We start from the raw sequence: 24,453 nt of genomic DNA on the forward strand, positions 1-24,453 counted from the left end.
GTGGAAGAAGGTATTCTTCCTATGAAAAGTTGCCTACTTTTCCCCCTTAAACCAAATCTCCTTTTTGTCTATGGTAGTTGAGAAGTAGTAGAAAAACAGAAAAGAATAACAGAGTTGGAAGGGACCTTGAAGGTCTTCTAGTCCAACCCCCTGGTCAGGCAGGAAATCCTATACCATTTCAGACAAATGGCTGCCCAATCTTGTTAAAACTTCTAGTGCTGCAGCATCCACAACTTCTGGAGCCAAGCAGTTGCACTGATTAATTGTTCTGTCAGGAAATTTCTCCCTAGTTCTTGATTAGTTTCCATCCATTGCTTCTTCTCCTGCCTTCTGGTGCTTTGGAGAATAGGTTGACCCCCTCTGCTCTGTGTTTTGGAACACTGCTATCATATCACCTCTAGTCCTTCTTTTTCAGCCACCTCTCCTGGACTAAGTCCTTTTAGTGGACTGAACTGCCAGTACTAATCATTCCCAACCAATGCTATCTGGAAATGATGGTGCAGGTAATCCTCAACTTACAACAGTTCATTTAATGACCGTTCAAAGTTACAACAGCATTAAAAAAAAGTGACTTATGACCGTTTTTCAGTCACGACCTTTGCAGCATCTCAGTGATCAAAACTCAAGATACTTGGCAACTGGTTCATAATTATGACCGTTGCTGTGGGCCAAGGTCACGCGATCACCTTTCCTGATCCTCTGACAAGCAAAGTCAATGGGGAAGCCAGATTGACTTAACCACCGGGCCCCTAACTTATCATCTGCAGTGATTCGCTGAACAAGGTAGGCAAGAAAAGTGGTAAAATGAGGCAAAACTCGCTTAACAGAAATTTTGGGCTCCCCTGTGGTCGCACGTCGAGGGCTACCTCTATCGGGAGCCCACGAACTGGACGGTAAGGTGGTGGAGGAGGGAAGGTTGGCACCCCGCATAAAGATGGTGTTATCTTTAGACCATCTAAAGCAGACCTGTCAAACACAAGGCCAGGGGGCCAGATCCGGCCTGCAAAGTGGTTTCATGTGGCCCGCGAAGCCATCCTAGCCCCCACTGCCTTGGCCCTGGCCCAGAGACCCCCCCTTCTGCCAGAGACCCTCAGATTTGTTGCACTCCTGCCCAGACCCCCATAGGTACCCTTGATGCGAACGATGTAGAGCTGGCCACACCCACCCAGTAGGCCATACGCACTCTAGCCACACCCACCCAGTAGGCCACGCCCACCCAGGCCATAGCCACCCGGCCCCCTGAGGGCAACCGCAATACTGATGCGGCCCTCAGTGAAATTGAGTTTGACACCCCTGGTCTAAAGCAAGGGTAGGCAACCTTGGCTCTTTTATGACTCGTGGACTTCAACTCCCAGAATTCCTGAGCCAGCATGGCTGGCTCAGGAATTCTGGGAGTTGAAGTCCACGAGTCATAAAAGAGCCAAGGTTGCCTACCCCTGGTCTAAAGGCAGTCTTGCAAGTCCCAGGCATGCCGGAAGAGAATGCCTCCAAACAGTCCCAGGACGAGCCGCGGAGGGGTCGGGGCGCCTTTGTGAAGCTTCTTTCCCTCAGAGCGTCGGGAAGGGAGGCGGCAGCCCGCGTCGGAGGGGCAAGCAGCTGCGGCACATTCCCCTCCGCCTAGGGCCGCCCGCTCTCAGCCGAGGGCGGAGTCTCCCCGGCTGAAATTGCTCTGGGGGCCTCCGCCGCCGCCGCCTCTACGTTGTATCTTCCGCGACTTCGCTCAGCAAGTGAGGGGAGGCGGGGGGGGGAGTCCTGTTGCCTGCGGCGGCGGCGGCGTTACAGCTTGCAAAGCCGCAGCCGCGGCCGGCGGAGCTCTGCCGGCGTTCTCTTCTCCGCTTTCTCCCTGCCGACTGGCGCCAAAAGCGGAGGCGGCTTTCCAAGAAGCCGCGGCTCCGGCTGAGCCCAAAGCGGCCTCTAAGCGGCGGCGGCTTGGGGAGGCTTCCGTTGTCCCCCTGCTCCGCCTCCACCATGTCTGGAGCCGGGGACGGCGGGGCGGGGACTCCCAAGGCGCTCCCTTCGTCTGGACCCAAATCCCTGCAGGACATCCCGCACCCGCTGGCCGTCGCCTCCAGCAGCGAGGAGCTCAGCCTGGAACTGACGCCCAGCCCGGATTTGCAACTGCTTCGCAGCGTCGCCGACAAGGTAAGCGGGCCAAGAGCGCCTTTCTCCGAAAGAGGCCTCCGGGACTGGGTGGGCTACGGCGGGGAAGGCGCGGCAAGGAGCTCGCGAAGGAGGAGAGGCACTGCACGGCCGGGTTGCGGTTGCCTTGTTTTTGTGACGGCGAGGAGCTCCCGGAGACGCAAAACATTGAAGGGGAAAGGAAAGAAGAGAGAGTGTGTGTGTGTGTGTGTGTGTGTGTGTGTGTGTGTGTGTAAGGAGGCCTTTAGTTACTTGTCCCTTGAGCCAAAATGGTGGGAATCCAGCTCTCGGGGGAGAGAGAGAGAGAGAGAAAAAGAGCCAGCTGGTCTCGTCCTCCTCGTGGCAGGCAGCCTCTCTCGGTCGAGTGAGGAGGAGCGCGAGTTGCGGGTCAGATCCGGGTAGCTTTTTATGACTTGTGGACTTCAACTCCCAGAATTCCTCAGACAGGCACGCTGGCTGAGGAATTCTGGAAGTTGAAGTCCACGAGTCATAAAAGGGCCAAGTTTGAAGACCCCAAGGGGTCCCGCGGAAAGCGGCGGGTGCGCGCGCTGGTCGAGCTTGTCGAAGCTCGGGGCTCTTTATTTGACACGCGTCGTGGGAGTCGCGAAGGTTGGGGAGGGGGAGGAGGAGGAGGGGGGAGGGTCGGTGCAGAGAGCTCCTCCGTTTCTCCCTAGTAGTTCAGGTTTTGCCCTGGTCTCCCTAAGACAGGGGTTAGGCAACCTCGGCTCTTTTATGACTCACGGACTTCAACTCCCAGAATTCCTGAGCCAGCCAAGCTGGCTCAGGAATTCTGGGAGTTGAAGTCCGTGAGTCATAAAAGAGCCGAGGTTGCCTACCCCTGCCCTAAGACGTGGAGTAGCGTGTTGTAATCTGCCAGCCTGTGGCGAAGCGACCTCTGTGTCGGGGCCTTTTTTTAAAAAAAAAAAAGAGCCGGTTTTGGTCATCCTTCAAAGGGTGGCGTAAAATTAGTGGCTTGTATTCCTCTTGAGTTGCCTCTCTTGTTTTCAAGGCTAGTTCCCTTCCCTCCCCCTCTAATAGCTTGAAGGAGAAGTGTAATTGTATAGTTCAGGGGTAGGCAACCTTGGCTCTTTTATGACTGGTGGACTTCAACTCCCAGAATTCCTGAGCCAGCTATGCTATGCTATGCTATGCTGGCTCAGGAATTCTGGGAGTTGAAGTCCACCAGTCATAAAAGAGCCAAGCTTGCCTACCCCTGGTAGATGCTTGACACACTTTATCTTTGAAGGAAAGGGTACAAATTAGCAGAGGAAAGGTAAAACAACCAAAAATAGAGCCTGGAGAAAAGAAGGGAGCAATCTCCCTCCCCTCTCCTCCTCCCCCTTAATCTAAGCTTCTCTTCCACTGCAGGAAACTGCAGTCAGATGAAGGTAGTAGCCAGTGCTTTTTTTTTTGTAAAAGAAAAAGGTGCCAGAACTCACACGTGTCATACAACCCGCCTTGCCTAGCCTACAAGGTTCCATTCAAAAAAGGTGCCGGAACTCCGTTCTGAGCGTTCTATGAGGAAAAAAGCCCTGGCAGTAGCTGCTCATACCTTTCTCCGTGTGCTACAAGGAGAATTGGATCTTTGTGCCAGGCCGCCTCCTTCCTTTGCCTGAACATTCAGTACTTCTGTGCTTCTTTCACTGAGGAGTTGTGAGGGAACAATCAACCTGTTGCCATTGTCTGCGGCTGTTCCCCTGCACCTTTCTGTTAAACCTTCTCTTTGCGTAACAGAACAGGAAGGATTGGGCTGACCACCACCAACCGATGGTGAGAGAATAAAGAATAAGCGCTGTTCCCCTTACTAGCCCTCTCCCACTGAGGGGGAACCAGCAGAGTAATTGCTCCTTGCAGACGCAGCTGCTACTCAGCTGGTTGCCTGAGCGCGCTCATCAGTGAAAAAGTCCATGTGAGGATGATGTCACTGCATCTTTGTCAAAACAGGGCAAGCAGATTTAACAGGAGTGGCTGTGAATAGTAATCCGCTTCTCGTTCCCAGGGTTGCCTAGAGAAGGCTGTAAAGATAACCATGTCTGCCTTTTTTTTCCTGTGCCCCATTGGTAGACTGCAGTAATAGCTTGTGAATAGCTTGACCTAAAATGTTCGACAAGGCACAAACAGCATTGCACTAAATCAAGTAGTGTATTTTATTTGTCTTTGGTTCAGTGCGTTATGTGGACTGACCTCCTGCAGCTTTTAAACCATGGTTGGTTTATTTTATTCACATTTATATGACTACCCATCTCGCAGACAGTGACTCTGGGCAGTGTACAAAAGTCCAGTAAAACAAATATATAAACAGTTACATAAATCTATTTTATTTTTTTCAAAATAATTATGTAACTATAAAAACAACTGAACAAGATAGAATAATAGATGGAAGGATGTTAATAACAGTGGTGCTAGCTCATGAGTTCAACCATCCCCTGGGGTCCCCAGCCTTCTGGGATAACTAGGTCTTCGATTATGTACTACGAGACAATATAGGCTGATGTTTTGCGAGTCACGCTCCTTTCTTTATCGGAGCTGATCTGAAATCATTTGGCAACAGATATTACTTCTTTGTAGATTGCCTGTGGAGCATGATGCCTGCAACAAGTAATATTATAGTTCGGCTGAGATATAGCATCATTCCTTTTCTGGTTCATCTCCTGCCAACTTTAAGAATATGTATGATATTGTGGCAAACTTCCTTGACCTAATTTTCACAGTTAATGGCTGTTTCCTGAGAAATGGTACCTGTATTGATTGTTGTATTTATTACAAGTATTTCCAAGCCGTTGATCAACATTTCAGTCTCACAAAGTTGGGGATAAGAAGAAAACAGCTTATATTTTCCAGCATAATAAACAAATCTGCAATGCTATACATAAGCCATTAATTTAAACCAGGCCGGCCGTAATAAAATAAAATCAGACTCCAACATGTAACCAGCCAAACAGCTAATGAATGAATGAGCTTAGTATTGTCAGTAGGGATCATATATGGATTGATAAACTAATGCTGCAACATTAGTGACTGTAACGAATGAAATAAGAAATGGCTTTGTTTTGTGTTGTTTTACAATTTGGAAACCTCAATTAAAGAGAAGATCCTTTCCAAATGGGTGCATCTTTTAGTGCACATTCAGGCCTTAAATTATTAATTGAGGTTATTGTACAGACAAGATAATTACAGTAATCACAGAGCAGATGCCTTATAATGTTAACAATTCTACATGGTTTTTGCTGAGGTATCAAATAAGTTTGGCATGTGAACAGGCAACAGGTTTGCATTCATTTTGCTGTTGTGGTGACAGAATTAGTCATGCTTCAAGAGCCTGCTTTGCAACCTTTGCTAGGAATTAGTGTACCAAGCCTCTTATTCCTGGCAAAAGACTTTCTCCATCTGTCTTGTCTTCCAAATGGTCTGGATTAACACAGCTGGAAACGACAAGTGTGTAGTGTTGCTATCAAGGGCCATAGTTCAAAGTTCTCTTTTCAAGCGGCATTTGTTCAGTATAACCTACACAGTATGCCATTATACAAGTAGTCCTGGAGTTTTGACCATTCGTTTTAATGATGGTTTGAAGTGATGAAAAAAGGAACTTGTCGTCTGTCCTTGAAGTTGCAACCATCGTGCCACTTCCCATGGTCATATGATCACAATTCTGGTGCTGGGCAACTGACTTGTATTTACATACGGTTGCAGCATCCTTTGTTCATGTGATCATGGTTTGCAACTTTCCCAGCAAAGTTAGTGGGGAAAGCTGGATTGCATGATGATAGTGTGATTCACTTAATCGTGCGATTCACTTAACAACCATGGTAAAAATGATAAAATCAGGTCTGATCACATGATGACTTACTTAAGGAATATATTTATTTTTATTTTAATTTTAATTCCATTTATATCCCGCCCTTCTCCGAAGACTCAGGGCGGCTTACAAGCTTAGCAGCAGCCTTCATTCTATATATATGCCTGCTTATTAGGGCTTTCACACACACCCCAAGCGGCATTATTACAAAGTCAGCTTAATTGCCCCCAACAATCTGGGTCCTCATTTTACCTACCTCGGAAGGATGGAAGGCTGAGTCAACCTTGAGCCTGGTGGGATGCGAACCTGCACTAATTGCAGGCAGCTGGTGTTACTTAAGGAGGCATTAGCCCACTGTTCCACCAATCAAATTAACACAAAAGCAGCAAAATATTGCTTAGTGACCAAAATTCTAGTTCCAATTCATCCATTCAAGGACTACTTGTAGTCTTATTGTCTCAGGGGGCTATGTTCTTCTCATTCTATTTAGATAATATTGCAGTATATAGATCAGATGTAAGAAAATTATTTCTTTCCTGAGATGGAAGAAGCAGCATGATGTATTCATATGATCTTGTGTCTTGAATTTTAATTAATAGAATAATCTAGGCTTAGCAGACAGTGTCCTAAATTCTCATAAAGTCTTCAAACAAGACATAAATATAATTCCAGGCATTTGGTGGTCCTTTGTTATAGAGAAGATCAACTGTCACAAAATGTCTAGTAGACAGACATTGTAGGAATAAGGCACTCTACCCATCCTAACTTTTCCTGTGCCAACAATTTAATGTGCATGCATCTGAGACGTTAAAAGTATATTTGGAGCTTTTTCCCAGAGACACCAAATTCCAAGCTTTTGCAAAGAGTGTTCCTTGCTTTGCTGCTGTTGATGTCTGCCTTTGATGTTGGTCCCTTGTGTGTCAAAACAACAACCATGGAGATTGGAGGGGATGGTGTCTTCAACTGCCCTCAGGAATTTCCCTATGTAAGCAGTTCTTGCTTAGCAACCATAAGTGAGACCAACAGCTCCATCACTAAGTGTTGCGATCGCTAAGTGGAAAATCACGATTGTGACAGACTTAGTGTCATTTATCATTCAGTTGTTAGGCAAAATATGTGACTGCATCTTGAGAGTTTACTTTAGCATCCTCCGGTACCTCTGCTTGTTGTAAGCTAGGATTGGTAGTGAAGCTATTTTTATTTAGACTGTCATAATTCTGAATAATTGCTAAATGAGATAATTGGTTAAGTGAGGACCACCTGTGATGTTGTAAGACAAGAGTGAGAAACTTGTGGCTCAATGCCAAACTAGTACCTGGTAGCTCCAACCAACATTAAGAGATTCTTAATGCTGTACTGGAGGTTCACAGATTCATAAAATTCCTCATCCTTTGTTTAGATGTTAGAATTCCAAGAATTTAGATCAGACTTCCCTAGTGTATTTATTTTTATTTATTTTTATTTTATTAGACTTATATACCACCCTTCTCCCGTAGGACTCAGGGCAGTTCACAAGGTTTTTTAAAAAACAATACAGCAATTACAAAAATTAAAAACAATTAAAATGATTACATTAACCTTGAAATAAAAACCCCAATTAAAGTACAATTGAAACCCCAGTTAATACTCTCAGTCCAGGCCAGAAAGCTCAAAGAGCCAGGTCTTCAGTGTAGAATGGAATGGGATAGGAGTAAGGGTGAGGACTAGGAATAGGAATAAAATAGGGATAGGGATAGAATAGGGGTAGGGTTAGAATAGGAATAGAATACTTTATTTGGCCCAAGTGTGGTTAGACACACAAGGAATTTGTCTCTAATACAGAAGCTCTCAGTGTACACGCCAAGTAACAGAATAATGATAATCATAATAATAATACCAGTAGGAGGGGGGAGTAAGAAGGATAATAAGGATAAATAATACTATAGCCATACTACTTGGGTAAATACACATAGACATCAGATACGGTAGCACTGTGAGAATTAGGTGTTCTGGAGAGTGAGGGGAAAAAATGTCCCTGTGTCTAATTGTTTTTGCCTGCGATGCCCTGTGGTGCCATTCCGAGGGGAGTTTGTAACAGTTTACGTCCAGGATGTGAGGGATGTGTAGAAATCACTTCAGCCCTCCTTCTGCCCGTCGCAATATACAGATGGAAGGCAGGTTGGTTGCAATGATTCTTTCTGCAGTCTTAACCATCTGTTTGAGTTTGTTCTTGTCATATTTGGTTGCTATATCAAACCAAACAGTTACAGAAAGTACATATGACAAGGTCAATAAATCCTCTGTAAAACAGTATCAATAGCTCCTGGAGCAGTCTGAATTTCCTGATTGACACACAGAACATCATTTTTAATGATGGCTCTAACGTTAAGTGTCCATTTCAAGTCCTGGGGGATTATAGAACCCCCAAATTTGAAGGCTTCTATGGCTGACACTGTACAGGTAGTCCTCGACTTATGACCACAATTGAGCCCAAAATTTATGTGGCTAAGCGAGATATTTGTTAAGTGAATTTTGCCCCATTTTCTTGCCAAGTGAATCACTGCAGTTGTGAAGTTAGTAACGATAACCAAATCGGGTTTTATCATAAATATGAGTCAGTCGCCAAGCATCTGGATTTTGATCACATGACCCCGGGTATGCCGCAGCAGTCGTAAAGTATGAAAAATGGTCATAAGTCACTTTTTTCAGTGCCATTATGACTGAATGTCCGCTAAAAGAACTGTTGTAAGTCGAGGACTACCCGTACTGTCAAATATGGTAAGTGGTGGTAAAATGGAAGGTCTTCTCCTAAGATCCACTCTCTTCTCTACGGATTTAAACATATTCGGCTCTAGGTTGTTAACAGCTGCATCACAGGGCAAATTGTTCAACCTCGCGTCTACATGGAGAACTCACCATCTTGAATAGGGCCGATGACCCTTGTATTGTTGGCAAACTTCACTACTTTAACAGCGGAATCCTGTGAGGTCCTATCTAGGTCCTATTTAGGTAGGTTGCTAAACCTACCTGCCGGCATCAAGTGCCCTTCGCCCAGTGCGCTCCCACAGGGAGGGTCTGCTCAGGGTCCCGCCGGTAAGAGATTGCCGGCGGGTGACACCCAGGGATAGGGCCTTCTCAGTGGGGGCGCCTGCCCTCTGGAACCAGCTGCCAGTAGAGCTGAGGACTGCCCCCGACCTCCGATCATTCCGCCGGGGCCTGAAGACCTGGCTCTTTGAGCTCTCGGGCCCAGGCTGAGGAGATATTTATTTTAATTGGGGGTTTTAATTGTACAGGGTTGGTTTTTTTAACTCTTGTATGGTTGATTTTTAACTCCCTGTAAACCGCCCTGAGTCCTCAGGGAAAGGGCGGTATATAAATGCAATAAAATAAAAATAAAATAAAATAAATAGGTTGAATAAGGGAATGCTTGATTTTTATTATTATTATTTTTTTGTTAGTTTACAGATTCTACTGAATCGGCCTGCCTCCCATAGGGAGTATACTTACCAAGAGTAAGTTGTGAAGAACTATAGCTCATCTGCTGCCAGAGTAAACATCAATACTACTTGGCTTTTACAGTCTAATAATGTAGGTTGCTTTATCCTTTTTTAGCCAATATCAATATGGAGAAAGTTAATTACAGTAACTGCAGTCTGATGCTGGATACTGTCCGGAGATAAATCTATATATTTTAAGCCAACAGGGATTTAACTTAAATGATTTTTTCCCCTCCCTCTACAATGAGTGTTGGTTTAGGTGATTACAGGCTTTCATTTACAGCTAATTTTGGAAAAGGGACCTTGAAAGAATCAAAGCAGTGATAATACGTCAATGCTTTAGCTAAGTATTAGGTGTCACAGGATAACATGGAAGCTACAATTATTCTTATCCTCTGTAGTTGTACATTGAAGAATGTTGAATTTTTTTCAGTCCCTCCCGATTGAAAAGAGTAGAAATAACTACATGAGGACTGAAATCTTTCAGCTTCTTTCTTACAGCTACTGGTTTTTAGCACCTTTTAAATCTTGTCTAGGTTCAGAAATGAAGGAAGGTTGAACTCGGGAATTCTAAGGCTGAGGATAGACTGGAAAGTTGAAAAATATTGGAAAGGAAGGCAGTGGGGAAACATGGTTGCCAAGAAAACTGCATGGTTATACCTATGTAGTTATCAGAAGTCAAGCTTAAACTTAATAATAAAGTTGGAAGGGACCTTGGAGGTCGTCTAGTCCAACCCCCTGCTCAGGCAGGAAACCCTATACCATTTCAGACAAATGGCTGTCCAGTCTCTTCTTAAAAACTTCCAGTGTTGGAGCATTCACCACTTCTGGAGGCAGGTTGTTCCACTGGTTAACTGTTCTAACTCTCAGGAAGTTTCTCCTTAGTTCTAGGTTGCTTTTCTCCTTGGTTACTTTCCATCCGTTGCTTCTTGTCCTGCCTTCAGGCACTTTGGAGAATAGCTTGAGTCCCTCTTCTTTGGGGCAGCCCCTGAGATATTGGAACACTGCTATCATGTCCCCCCTACTCCTTCTCTTCATTAAACTAGACATTAAGCTAGACCAGGGCTTTTCAACCTTTTCACCCATTGTATCACTTTTAGGATATCTGAGTACCACCAGTTGCCTAGCAAGGTGTCAAAAACTTGACAAAAAAAGGAAAAAAGTGATGAAGTACAGTTAGTCCTCAACTTACAACAGTTCGCTTAGTGACTGTTCGAAGTTACAATGGCACTGAAAAAAGTGCCTGCCAAGCCACAGCCAAGCAAGACACCTGCCTGCCCACTCGGCGGCACTCTTCCTTCTGTCCGAGGTTTTCATTGTTGTGAGCATTTCTGTTGTGGATTGGGGGGGGGTGTTTGGTTTTTATTTCCCCCCCCCCTCTGCTGGCTGGTTGCAGCAGGTTTTGGTCACTTCACATGACCCTGGGACACTGATTGTCATAAATATGATCAGTTGGCAAGCATCTGAATGTAAATCACAAGACCCTGGAGATGCTGCAACATTCCAGCTGATTGGTGCTTCTTCTGGGCTCAGCAGAAGTGCCAGGATCAGCGCTGAGCTCCAGTTGGAGCCTGGCGCTGATCCTGGCACTTCTGCTGAGCCCTGACAGCCCTGCAGCTCCGCAGCTGCAGCCTCCCCCGCTACCACTTTTCTAGGATGGTCCCCTACCACCTGCCTGGTGCCAATGTACCACAGGTGGTACCCGTACCACTGGTTGAAAAGCCCTGAGCTAGACAACTTGATGTCTTTACCTTTGGATATTGCTGGGCCAATGCAGCAGCAGGGGTTCAAATTTAGAAAACCCATAATCAAATGCCAATATAGAACAGAAGAATATTTTGCTCATGCCGGGATGTATGGAAGTGTACATGTCTTGGATATTTCTCAAGCTGATACAGTCTTGAGGAAAATTGAAAGCTTGCACAATTTCAATAAGTTGTACGGTACGATAATTGACACACAAGATGTGCTGCAACGTGGACATAAAAATCTGTCCAGATTGGCAAATGTTCATTTAGCATAAGCCCTGTTGCAGAGATGTGAAAAGAGGAAGTTTGTGATGCTATTCCTTCCTCCAGTGACTCAGGATCATTTGCAACTACCGTGTTGGGATGTCCTCTTTCTCTCAGAGTTGTCAACTTCTGCTTCTCCGACAAATAACACCTCCGTCAAGACGATATTTGGCTAAGTTGTAGCTTTTGGTGAGGTTTTATTTAGCAGCTGTGGTTTTTAGTTGCGTGCAGTCTTTCTGTTTTAGGAAGACGGCGGCGGATTAATTGGGCTCTTTAGTCATTGGGTGTTAAAGCATAATGAAAGGTTAAGCAAAACCAAATAGCGTTGGCGAACCTTTTGGGTTCTGGGTGTCAACGATTCAGAAAACGTCTAACTTGACTCTGCTGGTGTGTCACCCACCCCTCCTCCTGAACAAAAGAGAAACAACTCTTTAGGTCAGGGGTGTCAAACTCAATTTCATTGAGGGCTGCATCAGCATTGTGGTTGCCCTCAGGGGGCCGGGTGGGTATGGCCTGGGTGGGTGTGGCCTACTGGGTGGGCGTGGCTAGAATGCGTATGGCCTACTGGGTGGGCGTGGCCAGCTCTACATCGTTCGCATCAAGGGTGCCTATGGAGGCCTGGGCAGGAGTGGGACAGATCTGAGAGTCTCTGGCAGAAGGAGGGTCCCTGGGCCAGGGCCAAGGCAGTGGGGGCCGTTCCCTCACTGTTTCCAGGATGGCTTCGCGGGCCGCATGAAACCACTTCGCGGGCCGGATCTGGCCCCTGGGCCTTGTGTTTGACATGTCTGCTTTAGGTAGTCACTTATAATTCAACAAACCTCTCAGGCACTTATTTTGGAGGCTGTGCTTGTAGATATCCAGTGCTCTTGCACACTGAAAATGAGTGCAAACCATCACCCTGTTGTGCAGCATTTGGAAGACAACTGAACTGTGTGGTTGGCACATTCCTATCACATTTTCGAAGGTACCCTTTCGTGTCGCCATCATTCACAGTCCTGAAGAGGACAGAATCACATGCTGATGCAGATGGCGAAAATCCATTTTTAAGCTCTGCTTGGGTGCAGGGTCATGTATTTTTGGTGTTTTTGTTCATTTTGGAGGGTAACTCGGGGAGAATAGACATTGTCAGGTGTTGATGAATGCTGGTGTGTCACTCTAAATGTGGCATATCACCTTTGACATCTGCGTCAGTCATAGAAGCATTCAGCTTTGCATAGGGTTGTTGCCCAGTGGTTTATTTGTATATCTGTAGCGCTGGCACAGAATTAGCAACGTTATGAAATAACACTTGAAGAAATAGGACTTTAGACAGGAATGTGGTGCTTGGAAATTCATTACCATACGTTCTTAAAATGTCACTCAGAGAGAAGGTTATTACCCCTCTTTTGTTCTTTCCCATCCTCTTTGAGGAAAAAGGAGACTTGATCTAATTTCCCACTGAACTTTTTCAAGGATTGCTGCAAGGTACTGCTGGGATTTTCTCTGGATATCCTCCTTGCAGAAGAGAAAGGAGTGGCTACAGAGGTTGATTTTGGCCTGAAGTGGAAAAATGGCACTGCTCTTTTCCACTTTGGTGGAGGAAAAGAAAGCTGGGTTCTTTTCCATGAACGTGGCAAGCGTCATTTTCTTGGATGCATTACCAAGCTGGGGAAGGGGTGTTCGCATCTGGTGCATATATGGCATTCTGCTTGAAGACAGAATCCACCTAGAGGAAACTGCCCTTTGATAGTACATTCTAACAGGAGTTACTTAGCATAAAGCCTGAAGTTAGATGTGCACGTAAAGACCATCTCATATTTATGGTTGAGATGTTTCTTGGTGTATAAGAAATGCTGTACAATATTCCAAGCAGAAAGATGCTAGACGTTGTATAGTAACAGAACGTGTCACACTGATTAAATGGAATGATGCAGGAAATTGACGTGGCATCGCAATCTTTCTTATTAATGAAAGGTCCCTATTCCAAAGAAGATTTGCATTGCCTCATAGTTTCTGCTGTTTCTTGAGAAGTGAGCTACATTGTTCAACAAACCAAATAACCTCTCTGGTAATTTATATAATGTAGAAATGAGCCAGAAAAAAAAGTCCATGTGTATTTTGGGGAAAAGATACTGGAGAATGCGGGCAGGAGTTACATAAAAACAAGCGTATTTGTAGTTGCAATTCAAATGTGATGGGAAGCTGAAACCTGAACATAATTTTGGGAATTGCGATGCCAAAAGTATTCTGGTTGCTTAAATGCAGAAGCCAATCAGTCATTCATGATTTTTGGGACATTCTTTGTAAAGATGTGTATGTCAAGAGTGAAATTGGTGGTTTCTTTCATAGCACACTAACATTTATTCTTTAAGTAGCAACAGCACTAGCACTTAGACTTATATACAGCTTCATAGTGCTTTACAGCCCTTTCAAAGCAGTTTACAGAGTCAGCATATTGACCCCAACAACACTGGTCTACAAATTTTGGGAAATTATTGACCTCCAAGATAAAATGTGCTAATTCTTACATATTTTGATTAGGTGAATCAGAAAACAGGTATTCAAGGTGCTGGTTGGCTAAGGTTTTCAAGATATTTCACAATAAATATATTTCACAATAAATAAATATATTTGCCTACAAGGGAGAGAGGTGTCTAATGATCATGATGTCTCATAACTTCTCGACAAAGTATGGTAGAACAGTGAAAATGGTACCGCATGGAAGTGTATAAATTTATCTTCACTTTGGAACTAAAGATTATTATTTGTTGTTGTTGTTAGTTGCGAAGTCGTGTCCGACCCATCGCGACCCTATGGACAATGTTCCTCCAGGCTTTCCTGTCCTCTACCATCTTCTGGAGTCCATTTAAGCTCACGCCTACTGCTTCAGTGACTCCATCCAGCCACCTCATTCTCTGTCGTCCCCTTCTTCTATTGCCCTCAATCTTTCCCAGCATTAGGCTCTTCTCCAGTGAGTCCTTCCTCCTCATTAGGTGGCCAAAGTATTTGAGTTTTAGCTTCAGGATCTGGCCTTCTAAAGAGCAGTCAGGGTTGATCTCCTCTAGGACTGACCGGTTTGATCGCCTTGCAGTCCAAGGGACTCGCAGGAGTCTTCTCCAACACCAGAGTTCAAAGGCCTCAATTCTTTTGCGCTCAGCCTTTCTTATGGTCCAACTTTCACTGCCATACATTGCAACTGGGAAGACCATAGCCTTGACTATACGCACTTTTGTTGACAGGGTGATGTCTCTGCTTTTTAGTGTGCTGTCTAGATTTGCCATGGCTTTCCTCCCAAGGAGCAAGCGTCTTTTAATTTCTTGACTACAGTCCCCATCTGCAGTGATCGTGGAGCCCAGGAAAATAAAATCTGTCACTACCTCCATTTCTTCCCCATCTATTTGCCAGGAATTGAGAGGGCCGGATGCCATGATCTTGGTTTTCTTAATGTTTAGTTTCAACCCAACTTTTGCACTCTCCTTCTTCACTCGCAACAAGAGACTCTTCAGTTCCTCTTCACTTTCTGCCATTAGAGTGGTATCATCTGCATATCTTAGGTTGTTGATATTTCTTCCAGCAATCTTAATTCCAACTTTTGACTCCTCTAGCCCTGCCTTTCTCATGATGTGCTCTGCATATAAGTTAAATAGGCAAGGCGACAGTATACAGCCTTGCCGGACACCTTTCCCAATTTGGAACCAATCAGTGGTTCCGTGTCTAGTTCTCACTGTTGCTTCTTGGCCCGCATATAGGTTTCTCAAGAGACAAATAAGATGTTCTGGTACTCCCATCTCTTTAAGAACTTGCCAGAGTTTGTTATGATCCACACAATCAAAGGCTTTAGCATAGTCAATGAAGCAGAAGTAGATGTTTTTCTGGAACTCTCTAGCTTTCTCCATGATCCAGCGTATGTTGGCTATTTGATCTCTAGTTCCTCTGCCTCTTCGAAATCCTGCCTGTACTTCTGGTAGTTCTCGATCCACATACTGCTGGAGTCTAGCTTGTAGGATTTTAAGCATAACTTTACTAGCATGAGAAATGAGTGCAATGGTGCGATAGTTTGAACATTCTTTGGCACTGCCTTTCTTTGGAATTGGAATGTAAACTGATCTTTTCCAATCCTGTGGCCACTGTTGAGTTTTCCAAATTTGCTGGCAAATTGAGTGTAGCACTTTTACTGCATCGTCTTTTAAGATTTTGAATAGCTCAGCTGGAATACTGTCACCTCCACTAGCTTTATGGTTGCTCAGCTTTTCTAAGGCCCACTTCACTTCACATTCTAGGATGTCTGGCTCGAGGTCAGTGACCACCTCATTGTGATTATCAGGGACGTTAAGCTCATTCTTGTATAGTTCTTCTGTGTAATTTTGCCATCTCTTCTTAATCTCTTCTGCCTCTGTTAGGTCCCTGCCATTTTGGTCCTTTATCATGCCCATTTTTGCATTGAACGTTCCCTTCATCTCTCCAATTTTCTTGAAAAGATCTCTGGTCCTCCCTATTCTATTGTTTTCTTCTATTTCTTTGCACTGTTCATTTAAGAAGGCATTCTTATCTCTTCTAGCTATTCTCTGGAATTCTGCATTCAATTGGGCATATCTTTCTTTTTCTCCCTTGCCTTTTGCTTCCCTCCTTTCCTCAGCTATTTGCAAAGCTTCCTCAGACAGCCATTTTGCTTTCTTGCATTTCTTTTTCTTTGGGATGGTTTTGGTTGCTACCTCTTGTACAATGTTGCGAACCTCTGTCCATAGTTCTTCAGGCACCCTGTCTATCAGATCTAATTCCTTAAATCTATTTGTCACCTCTACTGTATATTCAACAGGGATATGATTTAATTCATACCTGACTGGCCTAGTGCTTTTCCCTACTTTCTTCAGTTTAAGCCTAAACTTTGCAACAAGAAGCTCATGGTCTGAGCCACAGTCAGCTCCTGGTCTTGTTTTTACTGACTGTATAGAGCTTCTCCATCTTTGGCTGCAGAGCATATAGTCAATCTGATTTCTGTGTTGACCGTCTGGTGATGTCCATGTGTAGAGCCGTCTCTTGGGTTGTTGGAAAAGAGTGTTTGCTATGACCATCGTATTCTCTTGACAAAATTCTATCAGCCTGTGCCCTGCTTCATTTTGTACTCCAAGGCCAAACTTGCCTGTTATTCCGGTTATCTTTTGGCTTCCTACTTTAGCATTCCAATCCCCCATGATGATAAGGACATCATTTTTTGGTGTTAGTTCTATAAGGTGCTGTAGGGCTTCATAGAACTGGTCAATTTCATCCTCTTCAGCACCGGTGGTTGGGGCATAGACTTGGACTACTGTGATATTGAATGGTTTGCCTTGGATTCGAACTGAGATCATTCTGTCATTTTGAGGATTGTATCCCAGTATTGCTTTTCCTACTCTTTTATTGACTATGAAGGCTACTCCATTTCTTCTGAGGGATTCTTGCCCGCAGTAGTATACCTGATGATCATCTGAATTAAATTCACCCATTCCTGTCCATTTTAGTTCGCTGATACCTAAGATGTCGATGTTCAGTCTTGTCATCTCTTGTTTGACCACGTCCAGCTTGCCTTGATTCATGGATCTTACATTCCAGGTTCCTATGGAGAAAAAATCTTTACAGCATCGGACTTTCCTTTCACCACCAGACATATCCACAGCTGAGCGTCCTTTCGGCTTTGGCCCAGTCGCTTCATTCTTTCTGGCGCTACTAGTACTAGCCCTCTGCTCTTCCCCAGTAGCATATTGGACGCCTTCCGACCTGAGGGGCTCATCTTCCAGCGTCATATCGTTTTGCCTTTTGGTACTGTCCATAGGGTTTTCATGGCAAAGATACTGGAGTGGGTTGCCATTTCCTTCTCCAGTGGATCACGTTTTGTCAGAACTCTCTGCTATGACCTGTCCGTCTTGGGTGGCCCTGCACGGCATAGCTCATAGCTTCATTGAATTACGCAAGCCCCTTCGCCACGACAAGGCAGTACTCCATGAAGGGGAAAGATTATTATTACCTAACTGTAATTTATTGTTCTTTTCTTACAAGGCACATTTGTCTGAGTCAGATCTACACATCATATAGTTACATCAGGTGGCTTGAAAGTATCATTGCCTAACATTTCCAGTTGTGTGAAGCCAAGATGCCTCAAAACTATGTAAACAATGGAGGTATCTTTTGCTTCAGTTGTGGTGAGGTTACATTTGCATCCCAAAAGTGCAGTATGACTGCCGTTGCAACATATTAAAAACGATAATGACAGCTGTCATAGGCCGCTTTACGCGGCCGCACTGACAGCTGTCAAAAGAAGCGCACATGCGCAGTCGCACCCGCGGCCTACAAGTACACGCGGCCGTTTGACAGCTGTCAAACGCCGCGCATGCGCACGAAGCCGCGAGCTGTCAAAACCGCGGCTAGCCCACAGCGGCAGCCGCGAACTGTCAAAACTGGCGCATGCGCTTTAACGGCGGCTAGCTGTCAAAACGCCGGCCGCCCGCCAAAACCAGCTGACGGGATTCTCCCCGGCTAACGCGCTTGCGCTATCACTGGGGAGATTCTTGAACTACCAGCTGACCCATTGGTTACGGTCCCTCGGCGGGAAGAATTCCCACAGCTGATTCGCTGTCCCGTTTGACAGCTGCCTATATAAGGCATGTTTACCCTGTTCTGTTTGTCCGGGCTGAGTTAAATAAAGCTGTTCAATGAAGACGCGTCTCCCTCGTCCTTCCTGCCGCTAATCCACCTGGCGACGAAGGTGGGATCCCGGTACTAGCTGAAGTCACAGCCCAGGAGCGTTGCTGTCCGGTCAATCGCTGAAGTCACTAGCTAAGTCACCGACTGGACAAGCCAACCATCCTGGTGCCATAAGTACCGCGGACCCAGCATGGCAAACCTAGGACACATGAGGGAGTTCGACGTCCGGCACCCCGAAGGATGGGAGTCGCATTGGGGCCAGATCGAGGGGTACCTCCTCGTGAACAAAATCACGGAGAACCGCCACAAGGCCGCCGCGCTCCTATGCCTCAGCGGGCCAGCAGTATATGACATCGCCGTTGGCCTTTGCAGCCCGGACCCGGTCGCCACCATACCGTATGCCGAGCTCACAGACCGCCTCAGCAAACACTTCATGCCAAGGCGGTCAGAGCTGTATTGGCGACTCTACTTCGCTCGACGGAAGCAGCAGCCAGGTGAAACCTCCACCGCCTTCATCGCAGCCGTCAGGCACACCGCCCGCAAGTGCCATTTCCCCGACCTGGAGGACCGAATTCGCGATCAAGTCATCGCCGGTCTCCAAAACGTGCGCCTGCAGAGGAAGCTTGTGGCAAGGCCCACAATGGACCTCGCAGAGCTCACTCTGGAGATAATGGCGTATGAGGACAGCCATCGCAATGAAAACGAGACGTTCGGCGAAAACTCAGGCACCTCCGTCCATCAAGCCAGGGAGCTCGACCAAGGGCCACCAGAGCCCGACTCCGGGGTCGATGCAATCCTCTCCCGCTTCAATCGGATGGTCGCCGGCCGGGAAGGGAACCGCAACCAAGACCGACAGACAGCCCCCAACACGAAGAAAATGCAGACCAACTCCAGGGCGAAGTGTGCAAGCTGTGGCGGAAGCCATGCTAGAGCTACCTGCAGGTTTAGGAACGCGAAGTGCCACGGCTGTGGCAAGACCGGCCACATCCGCTCAGCTTGTCGCAGCCTAAACCGGAAGACCCTCCACGACCTTGACGAGATCCCCGCAGGTAGGACTGCCCCTCCCCGCCCTCCCCTGGGGGTTGTAGGGTCCGTATTTTCCCTAACTAAATCACCCACGAACAACATCCCCAGAGCCAAAGTTAGAGCATGGGTCAAAATCCAGGGAATCCCCTGCGAAATGGAGGTCGACTCAGGATCCTCCGTTTCCATCCTGTCAGGGGACACCCTCCAGAGAATAGCTAGCAAAACCAATCACCGCATCCCCATCCAACCCTCCAAGGTTATGCTGGCAGATTTTCAAGGGGCGCAAATAGACTTAAAGGGACAGGCCACCCTGAAGGTCGATTTTAAAAAATTTTCAGGACACTTAACAGCCCAAATAACCAAACAACCCAGAACCAGCCTCATCGGATTAGACTGGTTCGAGGCATTAGGCATTCGCCTCGAAGGGACAAACCGTATTCACACCAATTCCCTAGAAAATATCTGCAAAAATTTTGCAGATGTGTTTGATGGCTCGTTGGGTAAATACAACGGAGCCCCCATCGACCTCAAGTTCAAACCGGAAATAGGACCAATTAGAATAAAAGCTAGGAAAGTCCCTTTCGCCCTAAAACAAAAAATAGACAGAGAGCTAGACCGCTTACTCAACTTAGGAGTCCTAGAACCCACTGACAGCGGAACTTGGGAAACCCCCATCGTGACGCCTGTCAAACCTAATGGGGAAGTGAGAATATGCGCGGATTATAAAGCAACACTGAACCGCGCACTCAATCCCCATGCATACCCAGTCCCATCAGTAAGGGATGTTCTCTCTGAAATAGGCTCCGGCTCTATTTTTGCCAAATTGGACCTAGCACATGCTTTACTGCAACTTCCAGTAACCAGGGAAACAGCAGATGCCCAAACCATAGTGACGCACAGGGGGGCGTTCAAAGTGAAGCGCCTCCAATTCGGCATCTCCGTGGCACCTGGAATATTCCAGGAAGTCATGGAACGAACCCTCAAAGGCATCCCCGGAGTCTGCCCATACTTTGATGACGTTCTCATCGCGGGCGACTCCACCCACTCACTAGCAACCAGGCTGCACGAAGTCCTTACAAGGTTCCGGGCAGCCGGGTTAAAACTAAAACGGGAAAAATGCTCAATAGGAGTTCCCTCCACAGACTTTCTGGGATACAGAATAGACGGCAAAGGCATTCACCCCACCAATGCCAAAATTCAAGCAATCCAAGCCGCACCCCCCAAAAAAAATAAAACGGAGCTCCAGGCATTCCTAGGGCTCCTGAATTTTTACCACTCCTTTTTGCCTGGAAAAGCCACTATAGCGGAGCCACTCCATAGGCTTTTAGATAAAGGAGCCCCCTGGCAGTGGACCTCAGTGCACAATGACAGTTTTAAACAGCTGAAACAATTGCTCTCTAGCGATACCACCATATCGCATTACAACGAAACCAAACCTTTATGCATCGCCTGCGATGCTTCACCTTATGGCATTGGGGCAGTCCTCAGCCACTCCCTTAACGATGGCACGCAAGCTCCAATTGCATATTACTCCAGGACCCTTTCAAAACCTGAGCGCAACTGCGCAAATAGATAAGGAAGCCCTGGCCATAGTAGCTGGAATTAAAAAATTCCATGATTATCTCTACGGCAGACCTTTTACAATCTACACGGATCACAAACCTCTCCTGGGCATATTCACATGGGACCGCCAAACCCCCCAAATTTTGTCCCCGCGCATGCTACGCTGGACCACATTTCTATCCGCTTACTCCTATCAGTTAGTTTACAAGCCAGGAAAGGAAATGTCCCACGCTGACGGCCTCAGCAGGCTCCCACTACCACAAATAGACCCAGACCCAGCCCCAGCTGGCCATGTCCTGGCCATACAAGAACTTTCAGAATGCCCAGTAACAGCGAAAGATATCGCACACGCCACAAGCAGGGACCCCACCCTCAGCAGGGTACTTTCCTGGGTCACATCAGGATGGCAATCATCTTGCCCCTGCCCCCCCATCCAACCATATTTTGCAAAACGCCACGAGCTCTCTACCCACTTAAGCTGCATCCTCTGGGGATGCAGAGTGATAGTTCCATCATGCCACAGAACCAAGGTTCTCCAAACACTTCATGACGGCCACCCAGGCATCTCTAAAATGAAGGCTCTGGCACGCAGTTATGTTTGGTGGCCATCCTTAGACAAGGACATTGAACAGCATGTAGCCGGCTGCTATCTCTGCCAGCAAAGCAGACCCGCCTGTTGTGACTCAGGGTCAGCCTGTGGGTCCGACAGCCGGCTCCGATGTATCGGAGGACTCAGATGTGGGGGAGGAGGGAAACGAACCGGCTGATGATGATTTGGAGACTTTGCAGAGTCCTCAGCCGGGAACCTCTGCTCAGCTGTGTGAGCCCGAGAGTGCGGAGGATGATGACCCACAGCTGGCCCTGTTCAAGGACGCCCGACGCAGGAGGCAGTCGAGCAGGGACAAACAAAGAAAGGCTATGGGACTCCTCGGGAGGAGGCACAGGGAGACCACGCCCTGAGCTCTCTATAAAAGGAGTGTTTGGGGAGGGGCTGGTTGCTGAAAGCAACTCTTTTGCTTGAGAAGATTAGCTCTTGTGTGTTTACTATTAAATCTTGGCAGAAGCCTTTTAGCCTTGGACGCTTTCCAGTCTCTTCTTTTGAAATAGGGGTTGAGAGAAGAGGGCTGGTTCAGAACAGTTTGCTTTCAGCCACCCACCCCTTATTACTACGATGGAGCAGCTTCTTGCCGAAAATGCCCAGCTCAACCAGCAACTCACCTTGCTGGCCACTCAGGTGGCACAACTGCAGGCTCAGGTACATGCTGCCCCCCCACCCAGGAGGAAATGTCAGATAGCTATGCCGGATAAATTTGCTGGTAATCCAGAACTGTTTCCTGCCTTCCTGGGACAATGCCAGCTTTATATCAGCGTGAGAGCAGCTGATTTCCCCACTGACCGAGATAAGGTGGGATTTGTGTTGAGCCTTCTGTCGGGAGATGCAGCTCGTTGGGGCACGCCTCTGTTGGCACAGCCTAGCCCTTTGTTGGATAACTTTGGGGGGTTTTGTGACCATATGCGCCTCATGTACGAGGACCCGATTAAGGCGCAGACTGCCACCCGACGCCTGAAAGCTTTGAGGCAGGGTCAGCGCCCTCTACAGGCCTATATCAGCGATTTCCGGCTGCTTAGCCAGGATTCCGCCTGGAATGAGGCTGCGCTCGTGGATGCCTTTCAGGATGGCTTGTCAGAGGAGATGTTGGATGAGCTGGCCCGCGTGGACATTCCCTCAGACCTGAATGGGCTGATCCATCTTTGTCTGCGGATCGATGCCCGGCTGCAGCAGCGTAAGAGTCGCCGTGCCACCCCACAGACCCCTGCCGCCCCTGTTGTGCGTGAGCCCCCAGTCCAGAGGGAGGAGCCAATGGAGCTGGGTGCCGCCAGGTCCCGTCTATCGGTGACGGAAATGGACAGACGACGATCGGAGGGGTTGTGTTTTTACTGTGGGGACCCTGGACATTTGGCTGCTTCTTGCCCGAAGAAGCGTCAGCGGGCGTCAGTGACCAAGCCTGCCCCGAGAAAGTCCCCCGCTTTGCTATCGGGAAACGGCCCGAGCCCGATCTAGACGGTGTGAAAGATCGGGCGACCCACAACAACCACACCGAGCGACGCCGTTCCGATGGTGCCTGTGAACCTCCACGGCATTTGATTTTGGAGGCACGTCTGATCCTTCCTGGCAAGCCAGAGGGGATTCCAGTCCATGCCTTAATTGACTCTGGGGCTACCACTAACTTTATGGATTCGGCCTTTGTGGCCAAATGGGCTGTTCCCCAGTGTCCAGTGGATCCGCCCATGCTTGTGGAGACCATCGATGGTCGAGTGCTCCTGTCCGGGCCTATCACGGCCGCCACGCAACCCGTGTGTATGGCCATCAGTACCCATGTGGAGGCCATTCAGTTCTACGTCACTTCGGATCTGCACTTTCCCGTGGTCTTGGGACTGGCGTGGCTCCGGGCGCATGATCCACAGATCTATTGGTCTCAGAACTTGGTCACCTTCCCAAGTTTGCAGTGCGTGGACCACACCCGCCATATCTGTGCCGGCCAGGTGGAGGGTTCCCCAGGGGTTTCCTTGCCTCCCGAACTGTCCGACTTTGCTGACGTGTTCAGCGAGTCAGAGGCGGACCAATTACCCCCGCACAGGCCCTACGACTGCTCCATTGACCTAGTCCCTGATGCGCCTCTCCCAGTGGGGCGTTTGTACTCCATGTCAGAGCCCGAGTTGGCTGCATTGCGGGACTTCCTGACGAAGAACTTGGCTCGTGGTTTCATCCGGCCCTCGTCCTCGCCAGTGTCTGCGCCCGTGCTCTTCGTCAAAAAGAAGTCGGGCGAGTTACGGCTTTGCTGTGACTACCGGAAACTCAACGCTATCACGGTGCGTAACCGCTACCCGCTGCCCCTCATCCCCGAGCTCTTGGACCGACTCCGGGAGGCTAAGATCTTCACGAAACTGGACCTGCGTGGAGCTTACAACCTCGTCAGGGTTCGGCCGGGTGATGAGTGGAAGACGGCGTTTGGTACTCGCTATGGACATTTCGAGTACACGGTGATGCCGTTTGGCCTGACCAACGCCCCCGCTGTGTTTCAGCATTTTATGAACGACATCTTTCGGGATCTGTTGGACCAGTTTGTTGTGATTTACCTGGACGACATCCTGATTTACTCCCCGTCGCGTGAAGCGCATCATCAGCATCTCCGTCAGGTCCTGCAGCGCCTCCGGAAACATCGGCTGTTTGCCAAGTTGGAGAAGTGCCAGTTCTACCAGGTGACCATTGATTTCTTGGGTCACCGCATTTCTCCTGAGGGCATCGCCATGGAACCGAGTAAAGTTGAGTCGTTGCAGAGTTGGCAACCCCCGCGTCGCGTGAAGGATATTCAGCGACTTCTTGGATTTGCCAACTACTATCGGACATTCATCCCTGGCTTTGCTGCCTTGACAGCCCCCCTCACCCGGCTCCTGCAGAAGAAGACTCGGTTCCAGTGGAACGCCCCCGAACAACAGGCGTTCCAAGCTTTGAAGGACGCCTTCATGAAGGAGCCCATCTTGAAGCATCCTGACCCGCAACGGCCGTTTGTCGTGGAGGCGGACGCCTCCGACATTGCCATTGGGGCCGTGTTACTCCAGGCAGCGACGCCCAACGGTACCCTTTTCCCTTGCGCGTATCACTCACGGAAATTGAATCCCTCGGAGCGCAACTATACCATCTGGGAGAAGGAGCTGTTGGCCATCAAGGCGGCGTTCGAGGCTTGGAGGCATCATCTGGAGGGGGCGCGGCATCAAATCGAGG

The 24,453-nt window shown here is 47.7% G+C and overlaps 1 protein-coding gene across 1 annotated transcript in view; it reads left to right on the plus strand.

Annotated features, from left to right (window-relative positions):
• Window positions 1-1,504: 1,504 nt before the first annotated feature.
• The window catches only part of SNX30 (sorting nexin family member 30), a 51,008-nt gene continuing 28,059 nt past the window's right edge, over window positions 1,505-24,453 (plus strand). Inside the window, exon 1 of the mRNA XM_083353779.1 lies at window positions 1,505-2,142. Within this exon, the coding sequence (XP_083209905.1) occupies window positions 1,969-2,142 (174 nt within the window). The 5' untranslated portion in view covers window positions 1,505-1,968. The remainder of the gene's footprint in view (window positions 2,143-24,453) is intronic.

The sequence above is a fragment of the Vipera ursinii genome (genome assembly GCF_947247035.1).
Source record: "Vipera ursinii genome assembly, chromosome: 2".
In the NCBI taxonomy this organism is placed as follows: domain Eukaryota; kingdom Metazoa; phylum Chordata; class Lepidosauria; order Squamata; family Viperidae; genus Vipera; species Vipera ursinii.